General features: G+C 41.4%; 1 protein-coding gene across 1 annotated transcript in view; it reads right to left on the bottom strand.

The window, feature by feature from the left end:
• Positions 1–3,499: 3,499 nt before the first annotated feature.
• Positions 3,500–11,265, bottom strand: part of UBR1 (ubiquitin protein ligase E3 component n-recognin 1) — a gene marked incomplete at both ends in the record, with an annotated part of 123,588 nt that continues 115,822 nt past the window's right edge. Inside the window, 3 exons of the mRNA XM_080707719.1 lie at positions 3,500–3,641; positions 5,733–5,834; positions 6,989–7,159. Of these exons, the coding sequence (XP_080563845.1) occupies positions 3,500–3,641; positions 5,733–5,834; positions 6,989–7,159 (415 nt within the window). The remainder of the gene's footprint in view (positions 3,642–5,732; positions 5,835–6,988; positions 7,160–11,265) is intronic.

The raw sequence follows: 11,265 nt of genomic DNA, 5'->3' as shown, positions 1-11,265 counted from the left end.
AGTACTTGGGAGGCTGAAATAGGAGGATTGCAGGTTCAAAGACAGCCTCAGCAAGTAATGAGACTTTCATCAAACCTAGCAAGATCCTGTTTTATTTTTATTTATTTTGTGTTTTTTGTGTGGGTCTGGGGATGGAACCCAGAGGCATTCATCCTCCAAGCTACACCCTCTGCCCTATTTTGTATTATTATTTTGAAACAGAGTCTAAGTTGCAGAGAACCTCACTAAGTAGCTAAGGCTGTCCACGAACCCCGTAATCCTCCGGTCTCAGCCTCCCAAATGCTGAGATTGCAAGCATGCGTCACCACGCCTGGCTCAAGATCCTGTTTTAAAAATAAAGGAAGCCGGGCATAATGGCACACGCTTGTAATCCCAGCATTTGGGAGGCTGAGACAAGAGAATTGCAGGTTTGCGGACAGCCTCAGCTACTTAGCGAGGTCCTTCGCAACTCAGCGAGACCTGTTTCAAAAAATGAAAAGTCTGAAATGATAAGACCGGGGGTGTAGCTCGGAGGTCAAATGCCCCTGGGTTCCATCCCCGATACTGAAAAAAAAAAAAAAAAAAAAAAAAAAAATTGCCTAGGCTGACAAAAGTTTCATCTATGGACTCTTCTAGGCACAATTTTTTTTTTTTTTTTCTGTACTGTGGATGGAACCTGGAGGCATTTGACCTCTGAGCTATACCCCCAGCCCTGTTTTTTCTTTTCTTTTTTTCCTTTTTTTTGTGGGTCTGGGGATGGAAACAAGGGGCATTCAACCTCCGAGCTACACCCCCCTGTCCTATTTTTTATTCTTTATTTTGAAACAGGGTCTCACTAAGTTGCGGAGTGCCTAAGTAGCTGAGGCTGTCTGCGAACCTCCAGTCTCAGCCTCCTGAATGCTGGAATTACAAGCGTGAGCCACCACACCTGGCTTGTTCTTCTATTTTTGAAACAGGGTCTCACTAAGTAGTAGCCGAGGTAGTCTGTGAACTGAGATCCTCCAGTCTCAGCCTCCCGAATGCTAGGATTACAAGCGTGCGCCACCATGCCTGGCCAAGGTACATATTTTTATACTTCAAACCCAAATCCCCAAACATAAGTAGTGCCCTTTTTCTTTTTAAATATACACATATATTTTATTTCAAAAAGCACAAGAACATTATACAAGTTTTAAATTTACATTTTTGCAATAAAAGATATCAATATATGTATTATTTGTATAACTTCATCATGGATGGAATCTGAATCAGTGGTATAAACATGTTGCAGTCACTAAATATAGATCATCATCACAGTGAACCAAAATGCATAGTTGTTATGAAATGACAACTGACCACTAAAAGGTGAACTCACAGCCCACACACCAACATAATAAATTAATTACACAGATATGTGTTTTTCTTTACTGTGTCATTATAATTCTTGCCAACCCTTCACCATACATTAGAAAAACAGTTTCGGAGCCATCCCATAGAACTAGTTCCTTCACGTGCTACACTAAAGAAAATAAAGTGACTTGGCTGTTTGTTTGTAAGTAAGCTTCATGAGCATCGTTCAGTTGCTTGCAGTGATGAAGGCAAACCAGTAGGACCTTTGAACATCCCTAGAGATCCCTCGGGCCGGGGCAGCCCCGGGGACCACGCTCCTCTGCACGCAGAGCTCTCCTCCTCAGCGCGCAGGACTCAGGGTGAAATGCGTTCTTTAGCAGGAAGGATCAGCTGGCCAGCGCTTAACTCCAGGATTTATGAAGTGAGTATAAAAAGCCTTGAAATGGTCAGTTTATCCTTGCTAAACAGGGGCCAGTCAATGAGGGCCCATGTTAGCATCTTCTGTTATCTATTCTAACCCACACTTCCAAGCCAAACATCAACCCAACAAGATTATATGAGATAAAAAGGGAAAGGTCCAAATCATTTAATCGTAACTGGCAAATCTGACAAACTAAATACTGAATCTTTTGATCCTCACCTGCTAATTGTTACGAGTTGTTCAGGAGAGTTGCATCTATTTCCTGATACCCCGGTATGCCAAATAGAAAATCATGATTGTGATTCTGATGCTGGCTCATGCCAATCCTTTACTGCAAAATCCATTTTTCTTTATGTAAAAATACCAAAAAATCTAGCTCCAAATGTGTATCACTGATCACTTAGCAAATATACTTTTACTTGCTTGCCTTTGTTGAGCAAAAAGAAGGTAGGAAAACATTTATACACAAACATGACAGTAGTATACACAGGCAATATAAGACACAAACTCTGAATGCATCTTTCAAACTGGTAACATTACCCAGACGACAGAAGCTAAAATGGAAAGTTTCAGTTCATATTCTGCTTGCTCTTTTATATCACAAGTTTTTGACATAAAAAGTTAAAGCCAAGAACCAAGAAGTCTATGCACAGACTTGGGAGAGCTCTACTATTTATAAACAAGATGGCTCAACCACATGTTATAACAGGCCACAGACTATGGATCACATGGCTTTTTTGGTTGTTTATACTAGTTATAAAATCAGGGTTTATGAAAAGGTTGCACACAGATAACAAATCAAGGATCTGGTCTTTTACAAAAGACATAGAAGGGAGCAGAATTGGCTTCAATCTGTTGTAATTTACTTGTTATGCTCCATTCTTTGGGGAAATTTTCTTACCTTCATTGTACAAAGAGTTTGTATCAGAACTGCATTGGGTTTCTGAGGGTCATACAAGATGGTGCCACAATACAGAGCTAAAAGGATTCACGATCAAAACTTGCCTTTGGAAAAGGGAAAGTTTAACTTCAAAGTCAAAAAGTCTGCTCATAGAGGTGAGGACTACACGCTCTTTGTACCATCAGGAATTGGGAACAAATACATTAGATTCTTGAGGTCTGTAGCAAGAGAGACACTACCACATTAGCAGGACTTGTATTTCATCCATAAAGAGATTTAGACTAGTGTCCGTTAAATCAGCAGGTGGCACTTTAAGGATATTTCCTTAAGAGGGAAACAATGAAAAAAGTCTCAATTCAAATATACTTCACATCTGCTGCACTGCCTCTTTAATTTCAATGAAGACAGATCACCACAAATTATTAGGATCTTGCCAATAACCCAACGCTAGGTAAACGACACTTGGAGATAACAGAACACGCAAAATTGCAGAAGGTTTAACCAACATAGAAAAGTGTCAGTTACTGCTTGGTGTGACTTCATTACAGGTGGATGAAATGAAAGGAAACACCAAAGACTGAGGGAATGAGTTTCCTGGAAATACGAGCAGAACAGACACCTGGGGTAGACAAACATTTCTTTAGTGTTCTAGAACATAAAACATTAATTCATATTCTTTTCCCCCTTGAAACATGTTTGCTAACTGAAAGCAATCCTCCGATAAGGAATATTTTACTGATTATACGTGAATCTGGACACAGAGCAAAAGACCCTCCAATACCTTCCCAGCCCTCAGAAAAGTCTCCATAATTTTAAATCAGTCTTTATTACTGTAGTCATTCATGATTGTCTTGAGGCAGAGTTGGAGCTCACAATAACTGCCAGTTGAATCCAAACAACATCTGGTTAGTTTCTTGGCTCCTAGCAATTTCTTCTATAATGCAATGTTGCTGCCAGACCAAATGGAGCTTCCGATACCGCTCTCGGGATAAATGAAGAGGGTTTCCTCTCCTTCAAGAAAAACACAAAACCAAAACCCATGTAAGTTTGAATCAAGTAACAGTCATATCTTTATTTTTTTTTTTTTTTTGCAGTACTGGGGATGGAACCCAAGGGCATTCTACCTCCAAGCTACACCCTCAGCACCATTTTTAAAAATTTGAAACAGGGTCTCACTGAGTTGCAAAGGGCCTAAGTACTAGCTGAGGCTGGCTGTGAACTGAGATTCTCCTATCTCAGCGTCTGAATGCTGGGATTAAAAGTGTGTACCACCCACTACATCTGGCATTCCATCCTTACTAACTAAATTAGTGTGCACAAGCTTGGCATGGTGGCACACACTACCAGCCTAGTAAGACCCTATTTCAAAATAAAGAATAAATAATGGAAAGCCAGATATGGTGGTGGACGCCCGTAATCCAAGTACTTGGGAGGCTAAGACAGGAGGGAGGATCCAGGTTCATGGACAGCCTCAGCTACTTACTGAGGCCCTTCCCAACTTAGTGAAACTGTTTCAAAATAAAGAATAAAAAATAGGACTGGAAATGTAGCTTGGAGGTAGAATGCCCCTGGGTTCCATCCTCAGTACTGCAAAACATCCAAAGAAAAAACCAAGGGCTATCACTACACCACTGAACCAAGTACTTGCTGCATTACTAAGTGAAGTGGAAATTTACTATGTTGCTTCGGGAAACAGGCCAAGTAAACCATGGGTATAATGTGACCTCAGTTTTTTTGGTACTAGGGAATGAACCCAGGGACATTCTACCTCTGAGCTGGAAATTGAACCTAGGGGTATTCTACCTCCAAGAACACCCACCCTATTTTTACTCTTTTTTTTTTTTTTTTTTTTGCAGTACTGGGGATGGAACCCAGGGGCATTCTACTCCAAGCTACATGGTTTGCAGACAGCCTCAACTACTACTCAGTAAAGCCCTTTGCAACTCAGGAAGATCCTGTTTCAAAATAAAGACCGCAAAACAAAATAAAACAAAAACTAATTTCTGTATGATCAAATGGGCCCCACACCCCATCTATTGAGTTTATTTATTTATTTAGTCGTACTGGGAATTGAACCCAGGGGAATTTTACCTCTGAGCTTCACCCCCAGCTCATCCATTCATCCATCCATCCATCCATCCATTCATCCATCCATCCATCCATCCATTCAGTGGTATTTGGGATTGAACCCAGAGGCATTCTACCTCTGAGCTATATGCTCAAAGCTGTTTTTATTCTTTTTTTTTTTAACTTTCTTTTTTTTTTTTTTGTGGTACTAGAAATGGAACTCAGGGGCCTTCTGTCTCTGCGCTACACACTCCCAGACCAATTTTATAATTTTATTTAGAAACAGGGTCTCACTAAGTTGCTGAGAGCCTCACTAAGTAGCTGAGGCTGGCTTAGAACCTGCGTGATCCTCCTGTCTTCACCTCCCAAGCGAGGGGATTACAAGCATGCGCCACCAAGCCCGGCGTCCCACAATTAATAGTTTTAATTTTCAGCTGTTCAAAATATCGCTTGAAAGTTGGGCATAGTGGTGCACGCTTGTAATCCCTGCATTTGGGAGGCTGAGATAAGAGGATCTGGGTTCAAGGATAGCCTCAGCTACTTAGTGAGGCCCTCTGCAAATCAGTGAGACCCTGTTTCCAAATAAAGAATAAAAAAGAGCGCTGGGAGTATAGCTTGGAAGTAGAATGCCCCTGGATTCCACCCCCAGTACAGGAAAAAAAAAAAAAATCACTTGATATTTAGCATTAGGTTTTATGTTTAAAAAACTGTTATTAGCCGTGTGTGGTGGTGCACACTTGTAATCCCTGTGCTTGGAAGGCTGAGACAGGAGGATCGCACAGGTTTGAAGCCAGCCTCAGCTACTTAGTAAGACCCTGTTTCTAAATAAAATATAAAATAGGTCTGGGAGTGTAGCCCGGAGGTAGAAAGCCCCTGGGTTCCATCCCCAGTACCAACACCAAACAAACAAACAAAAAACAAACAAAACCCCCAAACCTGTTACCATCTACATACTGTAATGTGATAAGAAATACAACTTTTAAAAATGAACATGTAAGAGAACTGAAACCTTTATATTAAAAGAAATATCCTTACTTCAATCCAGGGTCCGTCTCTCCATATTCATCTAAGTAAGGGGCTGGGTAGGCACAGCCTCTAGCTTTACCTTCAACCAGGACCACTCTGCACTCTCTGATTCTGAAGCACAAAACAACCAACACATAGTGTGTAAATAATAGGTACTGCATCAAAATGAATCTCCAGAAAAGGCGTGGCCAGCATCGGTTAGGGATTCACTCTAATTTCATTGTAAACATAGATAAATAGATCATGGTAAGTTTTGCCTAAATAGAAAAGAACAAACATTGCTGTAATGTTTCTTGAAGTGACAGGAAAGGATCAGTGGGTTTAGGGAAGTGGGATCAGTAACACTGGTTGACTAGCCTGAAAGAAGGGAGGAGGCTAGCCTACTTTTTTTTTTTCTTCAGTACTAGGGTTTGAAACGAGGGGCTCTACCTCTGAGTTAAATCCCCAGCCCTACTTTATATATGTATATATATTTTGGGGGGGTCTGGAACTCAGATGCATTTGACCTCCAAGCTGCACCCCAAGTCCTATTTTTTATTCTTTATTTTGAAACAGGGTCTCACTGAGTTGCAGAGGGCCTCATAAGTAGCTGAGGCTGTCCACAAACCGTGATCCTACAGTCTCAGCCTCCCAAATGCTGGGATTACAGGCATGCGCCACCATGCCCAGCTTTTATTTTATATTTTAAAAATTTAAAACAGAGCCTTGATAATTTATGGAGACTATTCTCAAACCTGCAATCCTCTTATCTCAGCCTCTCAAGTACTGAGATTATAGGTGTTGCCATCACACCTGGCTACATGTACTTTTTTTTTTTTTTTTTGGTACTAGAGATTAAACCCAGAGGTATTCTAATTCCAAGTTACAGCCCCAGCCTGATTTTATATTTTATACTTGGGCACAGGTTCTCACTAAGTTGCTGAGAGCCTCGCTAAATTGCCAATGCTGGCTTTGAACTTGCAATCCTCTTGCCTCAGACTCCCAGGTACTGGGATTACAAGTATGCACCACCATGCCTGGCTTACATGTACTTTTTAAATATAAGTTTTAAGAGTCCAGTTTTTTTGTTTTACCAGAGCATCAATACAAAGTACTGATATAGTAAATATTTAAAAACAGGATTCTTATTTCATATGAATAATAGGTGTATGCTCTAACTTATAATCAATCATTTCTATTAACATACTGTCCCACCATACTGACTTCTAGATTGAATCCATTTTTCCTAAGCTCCTTATCCAGCTTCCAGATCATTCAGTACTCACTTTAGGAAAATGCAGACTCCTGCGCCACAGTGAAGCGCGTGGTAAATGCAAGCTCCAACCTCTTCCCCATTCACGATTTCTTGGCAGCAAATGTTCTGAGAACACAGTATGGCCCCACAGAAAAGACAAAGGACGGGATGCTTTCGCTCATCATCTGCAGACCGCGGACACCTCAAAAGGGAGGGAAACATTCAAGTGGTGGAAAACCGAAGTTCCACATATCTCTAAGTTAGCAATGAAGATGTCTCCAGACTTCCCAAAAGGACAGCCCCCTTTCTTTGCTTAGATTGAATCCAGGAGCATTCTACCTTTGAGCTGTACCCCTAGCCTTATTTTTTCTCTATTTTGAAGCAGGGTCTAAGTTGCAAAGGGCCTCACTAAGTAGCTGAGGCTGTCCTTGAACTGTGATCCTCCTGTCTCAGCCTTCCAAATGCTAGGATTACAAGCGTGCGCCACCACGCCTGGCTCTATTTCTTATTCTTTATTTTGAAACATGGTCTAACTAAGTTGCAGAGGCCTCACTTGAGGCTGAACAAACACCTGTGATCCTCCTGTCTCAGCCTCCCAAGTACTGGGATTACAAGCGTGCACCACCACGCCTGGCAAGGATGCTCTTAAAAAACAACAGAACATTTAATTAGATGGTTCCTCTCTGATATTTCCCCCTTACAAGGACTTAAAAATTTTCTGACTGGCTTGAGGATTTGGGGATTGAACTAAGGGGCATCATTCTACCTCTGGGCTATGCCCCACTTCTATTTTATTTTTCTTTAATTTTTATTTTATTTATTTACTTTTTGTGGTACTGGGGGTGGAACCCAGGGGCTTTTCTACCTCTAGGCTACACTCCCAGACCTATTTTATACTTTATTTGGAAAAGGGGTCTCACTAAGTTGCTGAGAGCTTCACTAAGTAGCTGAGGCTGGCTTTGAACCTGTGCGATCCTCCTGTCTCAGCCTCCCATGCGGCACCACGCCCGGCCTATTCTTTATTTTGATACATCCAAAGCCCTACTTGTTTTTTATAATTTATTATTTATTTTGAACAGAGTCTCACTAAGTTGTGAAGGGCCTAAGTAGCTGAGGCTGGATACAAACATGTGATCCTTCTGCCTCAGCCTCCTAAGGACTGGGATATTCTACTTCTGAGCTATATCCCCAGATTGATTTTATTTCTTATTTAGAAATAGGATCTTGCTAAGTTGCAGAAGGCCTTGATAAATTGCCAAGGTTGGCTTTGAACCCGCGATCCTCTCTTCTTAGCCTCCCAAGTCCTGGGATTACAAGCATACGCTACCATGCCCAGCTTGCTGGAACCTTGCTATAATGTTCTCCAAAGAGAAATAACGGCTATTTATTTCTTTGTGCTGGGATTGAACACAGGGGCATTCTACCTCCAAAACACGCCCTTTTATTTTAAAACAAGGTCTTGCTAAGTTGATGAGACTGGTCCAGAACTTGTGATTGTTCCTATCTTAGATGCCCAATTACTGAGATTACAGATGTATGTTAATGTGCTTGGCTAATCATTACCTTAATTTTATATTTTACTTACTTATTTTTGTTATTGGGGATTGAACCTGGAGGCATTCAACCTCTGAGCTGCACCCCCTGCCCTAGTTTTTATTCTTTATTTTGAAACCAGGTCTCACTGGGTTGCAGAGGGCCTCACTAAGTAGCTGAGGCTGTCCGCGAACCATGATCCTCTGGTCTGAGTCTCCCGAATGCTGGGATTACAAGCATGTGCCACCATGCCTGGCTTACTTTTTTTTTTTTTTGAAACAGGGTCTCATTAAGTGGCTGAGGGGCTCAGTAAACTGCTGCGGCTGGCATTACAGGTGTGTGCCCCCTTGAAATCCTGAACAGGCTTTGGTTCCAGGCTGCTGAGAGTCTTGTCATTTAATTCCAAGGCACTGCTTCATGTCACCATCACCAACATGCTTTGCTAAGGGAGGTGATGTGATGCACCCAAGTGGCCAGGCCACTTAGCTCTAAACAAGTTTTAAGCCGGATGTGGTGGGCACGCTTGTAATCTCAGCATTTGGAGGCTGAGGCAGGAGGATTGCGATTAGCAGACAGCCTGTTACTTACTGAGGCCCTTTGCAACTCAATGAGACCCTATTTCAAAATAAAAAATGAAAAATATGGCTGTGGGTATAGCTCAGAAGTAGAATGCCCCTGGGTTCATCCCCAGTATAGGGGGAAAAAAAAGTTTTAGCTTATCACCTCTAGAAATAATCACATCCCAATGGCTAAAGCAGATATAAATGTGATTCCTCTTCTCAGTGGCATTTTATGGGTATTGATTTTATGCTATTCAAACAACTTAAATCATATAAGCAAGAGAAGTATAATAAAATCAAAATTTATTAACTTGATAGGACATAATTTTATCATATGGATTTACTTATTTATTTATTTATTTGCAGGTCTGTGGATGAAACCCAGGGGCATTCAACCTCCTAGCTACACCCCGTGCCCTATTTTTATTCTTTATTTTGAAACCGGGTCTCACTAAGTTGCAGAGGACCTCACTAAGTAGTTGAGGCTGTTCTCGAACCATGATCCTCCAGTCTCAGCCTCCTGAATGCTGGGATTACAAGTGTGTGCCACCAAGCCCGGCTTTATTTATTTTTTTGGTGGTACTGAGGATGGAATCCAGGGGCTTTTCTACATCCATGTTACACCTCCAGATCTATTTTATACTTGGAAACAGGGTCTAAGTTGCTGAGAGCCTCACAAAGCTGCTGAGGCTGGCTTTGAAACTGCAATCCTCCTGTCTTATCCTCCGAAGGACTGGAATTACAAGCGTGTGCCACCGCGTCCGGCTTGGTAGCACATGCTTGCAATCCCAGTCCTTGGGAAACTGAGACAAGAGGTTTGAGTCCAGCCTAAGTACTGGGAAAAAAAAAAAAAAAAAAAAGGCTTGGGGTAGAGCTTGGATATACATAGAATGCCCCTGGGTATAATACCTAAGTACTGCAAAAACCAAACGAACATGTTAAAGCTTATGCAATTCTTTTTTTTTTTTTTTTTTTTTTTTGGTGGTACTGGGGTTCCTGGAAACCCTTCTACCTCTGGGCTACACTCCCAGACCTATTTTTATATTTTTATTTGGAAACAGGGTCTCTTAAGCCAGCAAGGCTGGCTTTGAACCTGCACGATCCTCCTGTCTCCGCCTTCCAAGCGCAGGGATTATAAGCGTGCACCACCACGCCTAGCTAAGCTTATGCAATTCTTTTATAAAAGAAATAGGTAATTCATACATAGTATTAGTAATGGGTATATTTTGTTTTTCTTATCAGTTCTTGTTATCTTTCAGTTTCTTTTGCACTTTTTTTTTTTTTTTTTGCAGTATTGAGGATGGAACTCAGGGGCATTCTACCTCTGAGCTACACCCCCAGCCCTATTTTTTATTCTTTATTTTGAAACAGGGTCTCATTGAGTTGCAAAGGTCTCACTAGCCAGGTGTGGTGGCACACGTTTGTAATCCCAGCATTTGGGAGACTGAGACGGTAGGATGGCAGTTCGCGGCCAGCCTCAGTTGCTTAGTGAGGCCCTTTGCAACTCAGTGAGACCCTGTTTCAAAATAAAAGAATAAAAAATAGGGGTGGGGATGTAGCTTGGAGGTAGAATGCCTCAGGGTTCCATCTACAGTACCGGGAAAAAAAAAAATATCATGAGATCTAGTGAATTTTACTCCCAGATATATACCTGAAAGAACTGAAAACACAGTTTTCTACACAGAAACTCATATATGAATGCTCAGAGCAACATTATTCATAAGAGTCAGAGAGAGGGAACCATTATAAATCATATAAAAGTCATAATGAATATGACTGCCCATGGAGGAAGGATTAAACAAATGGTGATAAATACATACAATGGAATATAATTTAGCCCCAAAAAGGAAGAGTCTTTTTTTTGGGGGTGGTGGTGGTGGTGGTACTGGGGTTCCTGAAGCCCTTCTGCCTCCGGGATACACTCCCAGACCTATTTTATACTTTTTTATTTTTGCAAACAGGGTCTCTTAAGCCAGTGCGGCTGGCTTCGAACCTGCGCGATCCTCCTGTCTCCGCCTCCCAAGCGCGGGGATTACAAGCGTGCGCCACCACGCCCGGCAAAAGGAAGAGTCTTGATAAATGCTACAATTTAGACAAACCATACAAACAAAAAGCTGAGTGAAGAAATCCAGATATAAAAGATCATATCCTATATGATTCCTTTTATATGATATATCCACAAAAAAGAAACTCAGAGAGAAAGTAGGTTACTGGT

Source organism: Muscardinus avellanarius (assembly GCF_963383645.1).
Source record: "Muscardinus avellanarius genome assembly, chromosome: 12".
In the NCBI taxonomy this organism is placed as follows: domain Eukaryota; kingdom Metazoa; phylum Chordata; class Mammalia; order Rodentia; family Gliridae; genus Muscardinus; species Muscardinus avellanarius.
This window is presented reverse-complemented; position numbering and strand designations above follow the sequence as displayed.